The 14,562-nt window shown below is 40.4% G+C and overlaps 1 protein-coding gene across 1 annotated transcript; it reads right to left on the reverse strand.

Moving 5' to 3' along the window:
- Positions 1-375: 375 nt before the first annotated feature.
- Positions 376-10,867, reverse strand: LOC110956549 (cullin-3-like). Its single transcript, XM_022202133.2, has 16 exons — positions 10,572-10,867; positions 9,260-9,457; positions 7,914-8,027; positions 4,659-4,819; positions 4,384-4,498; positions 4,061-4,289; positions 3,784-3,929; positions 3,464-3,640; positions 3,175-3,345; positions 2,908-3,015; positions 2,503-2,627; positions 2,314-2,410; positions 2,054-2,188; positions 1,722-1,908; positions 1,185-1,330; positions 376-972 (listed from the first exon to the last, which is right to left on the reverse strand). Exons 1-16 carry the CDS (start codon positions 10,629-10,631, stop codon positions 841-843), a joined length of 2,301 nt encoding a protein of 766 aa, XP_022057825.1. The 5' UTR covers positions 10,632-10,867; the 3' UTR covers positions 376-840.
- Between the last annotated feature and the right edge of the window lie 3,695 nt (positions 10,868-14,562).

Genomic DNA, 14,562 nt, shown 5'->3' on the forward strand with positions numbered 1-14,562 from the left:
CAGTTTCTGCAGTGCTTTCATCTTAGATGTGCCGTAGATACTTTGCCAGATTACGTCTGCTGAAAAGGTGAAACATATCTGTGTGCAGCTGCAAAACTTGTCATATGGCACAACATTGTTCAGTATTTACACCAAACAACTGCAACAAATTGATTGAAAAAAAAATCACTGTCATCATCTCTAATTATAATATCTGAACCCTGACATGTTGGTCTAAAAACACTTCTCTTGATGTTACAAAATATTTTAACACAGCTGTGTCCTTTGGGTGGAAATAATATGTAGTAATTCCTTTGGACGTTATAAAATAGATGTTTCCACACTGATACGTAAGAGACAAATGTAGAAGATGATCGATGCATTTCTGTGACAAACTAGAGCATCAATACTCATTTTATTTTGTAACAATCCACATTTGCTGTTTTTCAGAATTTTATTAATTTTATACAGTATTGAAACAAAAAAAATAATAATGTGGAGCATTCACATTTTTCCCAAGGGATTCTTTGCAAGTTTGATCTCTACAAGGGTAAAACAGTGAAAAGCTTGAAGCTGGATCCATCCATGTTAAAACTCACAGGGAATAGGAAGACTGGGCCTGATTTAAAAATCATCTAGAAGAATTGATGGATTGTTTTTTTTGTTTGTTTTTAATGCGCCAAAGATTTCATTCCCCATTCATGTGTGTTTACCGTGTTTTCGTAAGAGTCGATGAGCCAGGATCCCAGCGCTTGTCTTTAAAAGAAACTTCCAGTCCATGCGTAACAACAGTCCAAAGAAAACAAACAATTCCAATTTCCCCCGTCCAGTCTCTTCCTCCTCCCATCCACAGTTCATCTTCTATGCAACGTAGGTGTACACTTTACGATCCTCTGGCGTCCTCGCCAAGTATTCTCTTTCTATTAGTCCTTCTATGCGCTTTTTGATTACCACAGGACTGGGGAGGAAACGTGCCCGGAGCTGCTGGGTCACCTGAGGACACAAAGTCACAAAATCTAAGAAAACTGCACGTTCTTAACACTGAAGATTGCTCTCTCAATGCAATTAAATACGGAGTCACAATAAAAATATGTTTGAGAGTTGGCATCAAGAAGTGGAAAAACTGGAAAATAACTGCAATTCAACTGTTGTTCCTTATTAAAGCAAAGCAAAGCAAAATTTGGATTCTGAAGTGAGTTCCTTACCTCTGCTACCAGGACATTGTGTTGCATCTTCTTCCTCGACTTCATGATTCGGACGATGGCTGCCTCAATCTCATGCTTCCTGTCATCGTCCACTTTCTGTCGAGTCTCTTTCCTTTCGGGGTCTGATTCCCCTTGTTTAGCAGCAACTGGTAAAATGTGACAGTGAAAAGATGAGGTTCACAAAAAACACAACGCCTAACCTCCAAGTAGTGTTTTAACTTTCAGAACCCAATGTATCTGATAAACTGATGTGTGACAAAAACTGTATTGGGTTTACATTTTGAGCAAAATATAAGTGGTATTGAAGCTGTAGTTATTTTAAGAGTATGTGGGAAAAAACATTATTACAGCCCTTTTAGCTTTGAGCATAGAAAGAAATCTGTGATATCATCTTTCAGATTTCTCGAAATTAAATTTTTTACACACATTATGTTATTAATAGTAGTGGACATACAGTGGCCCAGACTTAAGGTGAAATATACTTTCACTATATATTTCTATACTCTATACGGTGTACCATACCAAAACTTTGCTCACCTGTCTGTATTTTGACTCGGTGCAGTTTGGAAGTAAACTGATCATTGACTGTAAACACATGGCCGTTTTCTATCTCCTTGGACTTCGGCTCCTTGGTGAGAACTCGCTGTGTGGGCTTCCCACAGGCCAAAGACTGCAACGCTCGCACCAACTCTCGCTCTGGAATATCCGTTTCCTGCTGAATCTCCTACAGAAGGTGACAAAATGGGGAATACTTTTGTAAAAAGTGGGGAGCAGATTACAATAAAATTCTGTTCTCACTCAGAGAGATGCAACCAAGTTGTGTTGAGTGAGAGACAGAGGGACAGATGAAGTTGGTGCGCTGTTCCCACCTCAAAAGTGCACTTTTCTCTGTTGTTGAACAGCATGAGGATGGTCATCTGGAAGGTGGACACCTGCAGTATGTGCTTCCGGGTGTTTGAACCTGTCACCTGGGCTCCTCCCACACCCACCTCTGAACCATCCTCCTGCAGGTAAGTTTGAAGAGAAAGGAAGTGAGACTAAATTCACAAAATATAAAAGTAACTTCAAGACAACAAGTTGCTTTGAAATTTCAATACTGAAAGATGCATTTTTAAACTTTAGTGCATACCTTTTTAATAGCCCCATAGAAAGTGGCGTTTAGGTCTGCTCCACCCATGTGGTGTTGCAGTGTGAGCTGCCTGCCACTGTGCTTCGCAAGGTAAAACCTGGAAAATAAAAGCAAAGACCATGTTCTTCAGAAACCACATAAAATGACACTGAATCTTTATTTGCATAGCCAAACATTTAGGTGCACTACCGTCTGAAGACTTCAAAGGCGTGTCTAGGAGCAGGGGGGATGGTGCATTTGGGTGTAGCAGACTGTGTAGGCCAGTAGCCGGTCGTGAGGACCCTGACTGTGAGGTCCACACCACTTAGAGATGCCTGGAGGAGATTAAAGATATAATTACTTTCAGAATACATTATGTGAGATAATACCACCAACCAGTTATTACATCTCCGTTACAAAGTAGCTTGTACACAACAGCTATTGTTTACTTTTGTAACATTCTGATGCACTAATGAATAAAGATGCAATCACCTCCATTTCAAATTTTCCTAAACAAACATATGGTTCATCAAATACGGTATAATTAATGTTAAATGTGGCTCATTATGTGTTTCTTGTTTAGAACAACTGATTTGTTTTCTGAAAGTGCCGTACCGATGTGGTTTGTATGTGCTGTCTGAACTCATCCATAGTAGTGTTGGAGATGCTCATGTCTCTGAACATCCCTTCCAGTTTTGAGGTGAACTGACAGCCACATTCTGTCTGCAAAGGACAAAGAAAGGGAACATTGAGCTGAAACTGTTGGCAAGTTTTTAAACAGGGTTAAGGTAGGGCAGTATGAGCTGTTATATGAGATGTGCAGGAACAGCACACACAAGTATATGCACAAATCTGTACCCAGAACTGTTTTCTTCCTTTTACCTTGAGCTTCGAGATCATGTTCTTTTCTGAATCGTCTGAGACACTCTTGTTGCTGAGCAGCCGACGGCCCAGATGTTGTTTGTAGTACCTTTCAAACACATCCTTTTCCTGCATGAACCTGAACAACACCATGGCCTTGTCAAGAATCGACTCCACCTCCTGTTCTGTCAACTGGTTAAACAAGACAGGGCAAAAAAAATGAGGGAATGCACAGTCCAAGTAAATGCCTGTAAAAAAAAAAAACATGCCACAGCTGTGCTTAAGCAACATTTTCTGAGAAGCCACATACCCCTTTGACTCCCTTCTTGAGCTTATCATCAATGAAGAGAGACAGGTACTCTGGTGAGCGGGAGTTGAGGTTCAGGAAATACTCAAAGTCTCCGGCTATGGTTTGTTTGAAGAGTCTGTCATTGTTGAAGGACTCGAGGAGGAAACGATCAAATCGTGTCTTCAGGTCTAGCAAGCCCTGTTGAGGAGGAAAAGGGTACAAAGAGCTGATATAATCTGGCACAATACATTTCTCATTAAAAACTTCAAGAAAAGTCTCCCAAATATTTAAGGTTAAAAAAGCTTTTGGGGATTTTCAGACACACTGTAAAACCAAAATACCTGGATATAGTCGACAGGGTTCTTGCCCTCTCCCTCTTCTGACACCAGAGCTTTGCCTTGTTCCCTCAGGTAAGAGCTCATACACTCGCACATTGTTTTTAGGCCATTTGGCACACGACTGAACAACTTGTACATGCATGCCAAGTCTGGGAATGAGACATGATGTGAAAAAAGGATGAGGAACAAAAAGATAATTCTTTGGAGATCATTTTTACTTCTAAATTATAATCAGAATAAAATGCAGAGAAAAAAAACCTTAGTGAAGTAAAGCTTTTACCTTCTGTCTTGCCATTTTTCAGCATATGGACCAAGCCAGAGTTCTCCATTTCCACAATGGTCTTCATGTGTTTAGAAATCAATTCCCTCTCCACAACCTTGACAATAGGCTCCTCTGTAGACTTGTCCAGACAGTGCATAACTCGCTCAATTTCTTCGTTGATTCTGGCCTCTACCTTCTTTATGTAGACACTGGCACTGTTTTCTGCAAGGAACTTTTGGCTCTCCATCTGAAAAGGGCAGATATTGCATGTTGTTTCATTACAACAATTTTCAGTAGCAACAAAAACACAGAGCTCCCCAAAGCTCCTAGCACAGACTTACCTGGAAGAATTCAGCTGACATATCTAAGAAAGGGCCTTCAAAGTCCTCCTCATACACAGACCTGCCATCCAGGCCAAGAATCATCAGCATCTGGCAGGCATTTCTTATGGCCCCCCTGCAATGTATTGATCAAAAATAACAATCAAGACTAATATTTAAGAAAGTTGCTGCATTTGACCTGATTTTCTAATTCAATCACAATGTACAAAATGTAAGAGTGATCCTATAGGTACAGCAATGTTTAGATCAAGTTGTGAAGCACTACTCCTGCATACCTGTCAACAACCTCGCCCTTCCTCTCCCGTGCGATCATGTCCAGTAACGTCTGTCGTAGGTGGTCTCGAATGCAGCCGTAGCGCACCACCTGGTCCCTGAATATGATGAGGCCGAGGTTGTACACATTCTCCACGTTGTTCTGCTGCACATACACCCTATCCTAGAAGACACAGCAATGGGGCAAAAAAGTTACCTCATGTGTGGAAGGAAGTACTACGATCAGACTTGATACGACTCAAATGTACACATCAACAAACTGAATTTTCAAGGCCACAGGGGACACTAATACATGCAACATTTGCACTTAGCTCTACTATATTATAAAGAAATTTTTGTTTAATTTATGTCTACTGACATTCCTTGACCACTAATGAAAGCTGCAAACAAAAATAGGGCTGTGATTTATAGAGCAACTGACTCAGGATCAGCACCGTATCCAGAGTAATGAAAACTGAGAACTGCAGTAAGTTCCAGCAAAGCTTTCATTATATATTCACACTCAGTCCTACAGGTTGCAAAGCTTTAATAAGGTCATTGAACAGCCAGAATAAATGACTGGTCAGTGTCTGAATTACTCCTCAAAATATAAAGTTAGGACATGAGCCCTGGTGAAATTGTATAAATATTCAAGAGGGACGCCGGCGCTAAAACGTCGATGCAACTCGGTAACAAGATTTAACATTACAAAGTTCAGTCCAAAATGATAAACAAGTGTCAGCTTAGGCTGGGTGATATGGCCAAAAAATAAAATCTCGATTTTTTTAGTCATCTTGGACAATTACGATTTTAATCGATTTTTGTTGTTTCTTTGCGGTCTGTTTGCTATGGCTAGTGCTAGCCATGCCGCACTCCCGTAGCTGCGGGCACTCTTCCCATTCTTTAGGATGCCTCTGCCGGAGGTGCTGAATGAGGTTAGTTGTGCTGCTACTCTTCATTTTCACAGTACTTTTGCAAACCTTGCACATGACTGTAGTTTGCTCTGTGTCAGTCTTGTCAAAGCCGAACCACTTCCATATAGTCGATGTAACATGAGGTCCTTTTCTCGCGACGAATTCTTCGTCTGCTGTTCTGCCCGCCATGACAGGGGTGTGAGTGTTTTGGCGGAAGTAGATGAGAGGCGGAAGCAAACGCCAGTGCACAAGTCGTGAAAGGCAGAAGAAGAATCTGTATGGTTATATATTTAAGCTCGCCTCGATTTTACGATTTGGCAAATTTTCAAATCGTCAGGTTTTAAAAAGGCAAATTAATCGAATTAATTCGATTTATCGCCCAGCCCTAGCTTAGAATATAACATTGGATGGTAGTGAGACTTGCAATGCTGCTTTGTTTTAATGTCTAAAAGGTTGTCCTCACTTGGCAGTTCCCAACTGACTGTCTTATGAGCTTTTAAGAGTTGGCCTCCTGATGTGTTTTCTGATTAGAGCACTAAATAAGCAAAGACTAACAAAAATATCACACAGCAGGTTAACAGTGGACAAAAGTTTAAAGAGAAAGAAATACATCTATTCCCCATGCTGTACTAACGTGAACACATAATACTGTTTGAAAATTTACAAAGCGTGGCTTCCAACAAGGTAAATACATCTGGTGACTGGTGAGGGGAAGCTTGCTGTGTCTTTCTCATTCTCCTCTAGAGGTCAGCAGGCAGGGAACAACAACAAAAACTGTCTGGACCCTGTTCTCTGTATAATGCTGTAGGAAAATTACATTCAAAAAACAGAAAGCAATGAAAAGCGATTGCATTTGTTCAGTGCCGTGGCAACCTTTGTGTGTCCACTGCGTTCATGATCTTATTTATTCACTGAGCAGTTAATGCTCTCTCTTCCTTTTAAAGGTGCTATACGGCGAAAACCCCACTGTATTGTGTTTTGTGGTTGTTCTAAATTTGCAGAGTAAGTCACACAGACAGAGAGTTTTACTTCCTGAACAGCCTGCTCAGCTGCACACATGGTAAAACTGACCATCTGTGCAGTACTTTCAGGTGAAAAATTGACACTTTCTGATTTGCTGAAAAAGTGTGAAATATAGAACATTTAAAGCATATAAAGAGGGCAGAATCAAAAAAGGGGACAAAGAGGGAAAGGATTATCTAGTCCACACTAGAACCCAGCTGAAGCCATCCACCATTATATTTCACCATCAGAGCCACTGGCAGGATGTAGCAGTGGTGACTTCATTTTGGGTAAAGTTACCTCACTGGACATTCCTGCTGTTTGCGTCACAGGTATAGAATATTGTCAAAAGCCATGTGTTATACTGTAGCTTCATTCATTCATAATGGCTAATGGGCTGTAGCAGGAAATGCCATCACATTCCTACTAGTATGTGAGCACTGGGATGGGGACACAGGTGATGTGGCAGGTGAGGAGATAAGTGTCTGACTGCGTCTTTTGTTATCAATGTACCGATCGCAATTGGCCCTCCTGCACGAGTGGGTGGATTTCCACTTAAGTTTGTCATCTAATCTTGTTTACACTGAACCCACTCCCGAGCCGGTTTGGTCCTTACAGATATGTTGCTGTGACAACCACTCCAACAACTGTTTCGAAGAACCAAGAAATCTGGGATCACGCCAAATCGTCAATAATTTAATCCAGCTAAAACATTAATCCACAAACAGAGAAACGGGCCCCTGCTCTCCCTGCACAGCCTGGGTGCAGCAAGCAGCAGTAAAACAACAGAGAGCCAACTGCCTGGGGTAAAGCAGGACAGGAAAGTGTAGAACAAATAGACCCCAGGAGAGCTCTGTAGTCTCTGTTCTGACTGTGCCATTGTTTAGCCTACACTTGCACTTATCTCGAGGGCTCAATCACACACACACAACCACACACACACTCTGGACATGGTTCTGGCAAAGGTAATATCAACTAGTCCTGCCAGTTTTCCAGCAAAACAAATAATTACAGGAACAAAGCCTCATTGTTGGGTTCACAAATAAAATAGAACCGTGCAATCAAAGTCCAAAATAGGATGTAGATGGAAGTTGGTAACAGTTGGAAACGAAAGGCTGTTTCGCAAAAAGCAGAAAAATATTCATGACGGGGAACAAATGTCACAACTCGCCTGCATCGAAAAAATAAAAAACAGTACAGAATTAAAAGCAATTTCTAGTCTTTACCCACTGACAGAAATAAACAAAATAACAGCAGCAACTGAGTGAAATGTTAAAGCTTTAGTTTAATAGTTGATTTACAACTACAGAGCAATTTAATTATATGAAAGGAGTGTGACAAAACACACAGAAGAATACCTACCATGTACATGAGGATATCTCTGATCATGACCATGGCGGTTTGATGGTCGTTCCAGGCCTGGTTCAGTGTTTGCAGAAAATTATTATTTAGAGAGTTTAGAACATCTTCCCGCACCTGAAAATATGAAAAGTCACATCAGTTCTCAGCATTCTGTACAATATTTTCCAACAGAGCTGTATTGCAGAGTATGGATGTCACGAGAACAGAGCCTGCAGGATCAACTTGATACCAATACTCTGAATAAGGGACAGTATTTCTTGTTCTTGATCGTACCAAAGGCACCTAAAGTATCAAAACCAACTGGAGATTGGGAATTCTGCAGGATGGCGTCAGCAAATGCAGGTGGAGCAAGAGGTCTGCTGCAACTCAGAATTTTTCAAAAATTGCATATGGAGATATTTTGTGTTTAAGGTCAACAATCAGGGATAAAGTAAAGATGCCAATATGCAAATGTTGTCATATCTGGAAAAAAAAGGGGGAGACACATTCAACTGATGTCAACACCTCAAAGGCAGACATCTGGATCTGCACCCAGAATTTAAGCTGAGAGAATTTGACTCGTCATTTGAGTAATGGTATAACTATGGTGGCCATTAAGTGTCTTTACAGACTCAGGTTTTCTTCATTTGTTTCTGTGCACACTGTCATAAAAAGGGATGTTTGATGTGCCATGTGACTATTCTTTCACACAAAACGGACCAATGATGGGCACAAGCTCTCATTATGGAGCACAATGATGAATATAAAAATGTATTGTGGTAAAAAGAAGCATTACTAAAAACGATGCAAGAGAGGAATGCTGGTAGAAAGCTAGTCGTCTAATTGTATTTATTTGACACTAATCTGACTTATTTCTGATACAACAGCTGCACATGGGAGCTCTGAAACTTTAAGTGTCTTGTATTTAAGCATGAGAATAAACAAGTGCATTGCGATCGGAAGATAGGAGGAAATCACTTTAGATTTTGGTCACATCAAAATTAACATTACTGATTGAATATTCTCCGAGACAAATACTAATAGACTAGTCAATTTTCTTATCTGTGCTCTATGAGCTGCAATACCAGCAGTGTAAAATGGACTTAGCAGCAAATTAGGAGCAAGTATAATCTATGTATAACACAGGTTCCCATGGCAACGTGGCACATAGTTTGTACTACTGTATCAGTCAGTGATATTATTAACATATAACTCAACAGGTTTGCAAATATAACATATAAAGTGAATCTGCAGCGCTCATAGGCAACATCTTGTTTTTTAAATTTGTGATATTGTATAGTATTGGTAAAGACAACAAGCTTTCTGTTATCATGACATCCCTATTGGAGAAGAAAATGTTTTTTTACTTTGTTGATGAGGTGCTCAGTGACCACCTCCCTCAGGCCCGTGTACAGCTTCTCTCCATGCTTGTGGAGCACCATGGTGTAGGCATTCCTGTACAGCTCCTCAAAGCTCAGTCCACTGTTGTTCTTCCTCTGAATTTCTTGGATGGCATTCTTTAGAAGGTCCCAGATGTTGTTCACATATTTCTCATCCATTGTCATCTGGAGGAGACAGAATTATGAAAGACTGATATTTTTAATTTGGGAAAGAGGTATCAGATTAGTAATCATTCTCAGAAGAAAAATGGCTGGACAGATGCATCAAGTGAACAAGAATCCAGCTAACCTGTCCTAACTGCAGGTGAAACCTAAGTATCAAAGTTTTCAGATCACACAATGAGTATGCCTCATTAAGAAATGCAAAATGTGTAATGGAATCAATTTCTATTAATCTCAAAATTAAAATTTTAGTTGTGGTTATACTAAAGACTAATGAGCTCGTCTAGCACTTGAGTGCAAGCTCAACTTTTAAGAAGATGAAACATGTTTTCTCTCACCTAACTGCTCTCTGACTCACCCACTCATAAACCTGCAATAGGTATTTCTGTATATTTCACATATACTAAGAGTTCAAGGAAAGCCTGGGAGACTGCATATACCGCAGCTTGGCAAGTGTGCTCATAACAGTGGGTAATTGGGTTTGTGGAGAAGCAATTCGGCCCAATGATTAGCAAATGTTGATGAAATTACTTCGTGACAGTGATACTAGAAGAAGGCATATCGGCTGTCAACGTCAACAGCTTAAAGTACTTTAGGCATGTTTACGTTAGCTTCACGTCAGAGTGAAGTTGCGCTAGCTCTCAAGCTAACCCTACATGACAATGCGTTGTTTGTCATGTATCACAACCCGAACCAAATGTGTGGTGCCATTTAAACCACGTGCCAAAACTGCTAGTTGAATTACATTTGCCGGTTGTCAGCAACTTAGCAACCATCAAGTCAGGTAAAAATATCAGGCCTGCTACTTAGCTAGCTTCCATTTGCTACTGTCTCACTGAAGAAGTTTCCTTACCTATGCTAACATTAGCTCATGACACACGACGAAGGCACTTTCAAACCAAGACACCGCCTGACGTTAAATAAATCGAGCTAGTGACATAGCTTTTGTGATTCAGGTAATTCGCCCAGGACACACATGTTCTAGCCTTGACAAAGGCGTTTTATTATGGTTTAAGCTGCTAGTCAGCAGGCAGTTGCTAGCATAAAGATCTGTCATCCCCGGTTCTAGAGTCTCATAGTCAGGGTCTCGGCGTTTCCACAGCCGGTAAATACTTACAGGAAAGGCTCGTATCCTCATCTTGGTGTCCTTCTTGGTGGGGCCTTTGAGGTTGGACATGATTAATTAGAACGACTTTCGTTTCTAAGTTGACTTAAAGACTACATGAAAGGCAGTTGCTAGTTTGCTTTCTGCGCCAGGAAAGCGACAGGGAAACTCAGTGACCTCCCCTTTGGGAACTAGGTTGGTGTGTGTGTGTCAGATATGTTGTTGTCAATCGCTCTCCTCAGTGCTTTTAGCTAACGTTAGCTTGTATGCAGTGATGGCGGACGGTTGCTCTCCACTGCGCAACCCCGAAATCTCGCGAGATCAGTAAAGTCCCTCCACTGACAGGTGCATTCCACAGGTTGATGTTTCCTCGTGCTATAGCAGTGATGACGGCATTAATATGTTAATATTTCGACAAAAAAACATCGTAAGTACTTAATAACGCTGTTTTAGAAAGATGTAAGCACAAAATGACTGATTTACCTCGAGCAGAAAACGACTTTATTTTGTGACAAGCGTACCAGCGTCAACATTGTAACGTTGTAATTAATTTAGGCCCCCACTATATCAAGTAGCTAAGATAGCTACCTTTTGAAAAAGCAAGACCACCATTCAGTAGCAAATATCCAAGTTAGGTTATATTAAGTGTCAGACATGTTCAGTTTGACCATTCAACGTTTCTGTCATCCAGTCCATCTTTTTACATTGTCCGTCTGCAAACGTCGAGGACCGACAAAAGGCTGGAAAACTGAGTATCTTCTCACTGTCATGACAACGCTCTCTGAGGAGGAGAACAAAATACAACAAATGGGTGAGTGCACTGTTTTTAACTATTGTGAAAAAGAAAAAAATGTATTGCAGAAGAATATTAAAGCAAAAGTCAATAAAGATAACTAGGTTTATTCTTAGTGCTTAACTAAGAATCGCACTAGGAGTACAATAAGACTACAAAAACAATTTATTGATCACATATTAATAATTTCGAGTTTTTCTACTATATTTCAGACCAATATAATAATTTTTTTAATTTTTTATACTTAGTAGTAATACATGGGCCTAGTAATAATAATGTATATAGCTACCTCTGCACTCTGCTGTCATGATGGGGACTGTTGCGTTCTTTCGAAGATTGCCTCCAGCCTTCCTCCGCAGGCCCATGTTCTCCAGCTCCAGTTTTCTGATTTCCAATCGCATGGCAGTGATCACCTGGATAATCCTCTGTTCGCTGTCCATGGTGCTGACCACAAACTCTGCCACCTTGTCCAAACCTCACTTACAGTCATCCGCCTATCAGGACACATTCCATTTCCCAGAGATATGCTTTTTGTTCAAAGTTGATTTCAGAGCTCACCTTTGGGACTACAAAGATCTAAGCAGCCAGTCAAAAGGAGCAATCTAGTCTGTCATCAGACTGTTCATGGTGGGGTCACATGGTGGGGCGAGTGTTATTTTCTTCTAGTGATCTGATGCCTACCACTTTCCCTCCTCCTGTTAAATATTCATCTATTCTGTCAACATAAAGCAACAATTGGCACTTGGAGAGGCGTAGCTTGTGGTCTAGCGGTCTGTCAATGTGAAATACTTCTTCAAACTGATGCCACTTCTCAGTATAGCTAAAATGTATATAGATGAGTACAGAAGTTATTTATATTACCTAACATCTTTTAATTTTGTATTTAAATCTTCTTTTCTTATTTCTGCTCTAGATGTTTGAGCCTACTCACTGTGTGATAGTAATATTTATCAGAACAGCCAGCTCTGTTCTCTCACTGATACTGTGATTATCAGGGCTTGCACAGATGGCGTTAGTGGATTCACAGAAATCTAAAAACTGCACACACACACATAGTTAAATTGATAACATAGTAAAACAAAACAAAAAAGGGTGTAACAAATCACCAGAGTGTTGCTGTTTGTATTATATGGGGTCATGTGAAGGTTAAATGTGACAGTTTAAGGTAAGAACACATCATATGTGCAGTACAGTGGAGAGTCAGTGGGTGTGTTTCTTGATGCTCTGCTGCTCTCTAGTGTCCAGTAGGCCACTTTGCTTACAGAGTAACCTGTCATCAAGCAAAAAAGTGGCATTTCACTGACCCGTTTGTTTGAAATTGTCAAGTCTATACCCCCTCTGGCTACAAACAGCAGTGCAGCTTTAGATGATAAATGTGTACCCAGGAAACCGATAAAGATCCGTGGACAAAAATACATCAGTACTGGGTGAGCAAGATTCTGAGGAAATATGCAGATAAAGTAACATAATGCCAGAGACAAATAGTCTACGAAGCCCATAACATTGCAAGGATATCCAAGCCTTATATTAATATATACTCAAGAGACAGCAGACGCTATTTGAATAATCGGCCTGTCAGTTGTGCAGCTAACTAAACAGTTGACATATTACGAGCCATTTACACATTACCTCGTCACACAGAAGTAAGATAAAACACACCTATATCTAGTATTTTGTGGTGTGCTATTTCCCTTCTTCTTATTGATTTGGTGTATATTTTTGTTTGATGAAACTTCAAGCGGCTCTCTGTTACCCACATTTGACAGTCGAGTATATCACAATATCAAGTTGCCTTGTGCTGTGTTTTGACACCGCATTACATACTCTGAGTTCCTCCCATTCCACATTGCAGTGTGCGTGCTATTTGTCTGCTGATAAACCCCTCTGCAAGTGACAGATAAACTCCAGCATGCTGTTGTAGAGATGCTGACAGCCAACATGACAGAGGAGCATTGTTATTGTGGAAATAAACACTCAGCTGAGTGAGTTATCTTTGTGCAAAGTTTTGTAGTGGATTATGATATCAGTCTTGCTGGGTACGTATTAAGTAGTTGTAAACCACATAAACCATAGAAATGCTAAAAATAAATGCATTTTATATTTACTGTTAGCCACATGTCATATTTAAGATGTCCAGCAGGTGGCATGTGCTGCAGTGTCAGTTGAACAAAATTAGGCCTGATGTAGTCAAGATTCACTCCATGTGCAGGCACATGACATCCTTCGTCATAAGGGTAAGCTCAAAGGACGACATTATAAAGCGGTGCGTTTGAAAGCAGAGGTAATTGATTTTTTTTTTGCAAGTGATTACAGAAGCAGAATTTAATACGCTGCTTTTGATTTCAGCTCTTTTCATCGCTGCTACTTGCTTTGCAAACTTGACACCAGAGGGTCAGGACAAATGCAGCTCTCTTCAGAATTCCGCACTCATCATTTTAGCCAAGTTGCTGTTGACCTGGCGCCAACACTACAAAACAGGACAAGTAATTTAATTTGCCACCACCGCCGACCTTGAAGCAGGGAATGTAGGCTACCAGAATCCCAATAGGGCGGTTTGAAGAAAATGTCCTGGGAGGAGAGAGAAGGGGTCAGACTGTTCTGCTGGTAGCATCACACGCAGCTTCCTCACCTCTAAAGATATACATTTGTCCTTGAGATGTGCATGCATAGATTGAAAAATGCCTGTTGTTGTTTTATGTATTGGGATGAGAGCTAATGTGATCATAATACCATTACTTTTAATTAAAGGATTCCATGTATAACATCATAATCTTATGAGCATAACAACATAATGATACCCTTCTTTTCATCAGTGCTATGTTCTATTTATAGCCTTAATCACGGCATAAAATCTGAAAAATGACAAGTATACAGTGCTTGCCCTTCACCAAAAATGCTCCTGCTCAAAGCAAATAAGACTGTAGTGAGGGAGTAAATTTCATCATAGCAACAGATAACGACTTGCTGAAGCACCCAGTAAACAGCAGATGCTGTATTAATCCAAGCCTACATGTACACCTAGTTCTACATATCACCAGAGATAAGATCACAACTCACTGGATTCATCAAACTTAAGTCGAGAAAGTGTCACTTCCCATTTCAGAGGCGCTAAATAAAATAAATAGCATAGCGGTGCAAGAGAGATGTAGGCCACATCTGCTTTTATTATGTGCTGCATGCCAACTCTTACGGTACCTCTGTCAGTCATGT

The sequence above is a fragment of the Acanthochromis polyacanthus genome, chromosome 9 (genome assembly GCF_021347895.1).
Source record: "Acanthochromis polyacanthus isolate Apoly-LR-REF ecotype Palm Island chromosome 9, KAUST_Apoly_ChrSc, whole genome shotgun sequence".
In the NCBI taxonomy this organism is placed as follows: domain Eukaryota; kingdom Metazoa; phylum Chordata; class Actinopteri; family Pomacentridae; genus Acanthochromis; species Acanthochromis polyacanthus.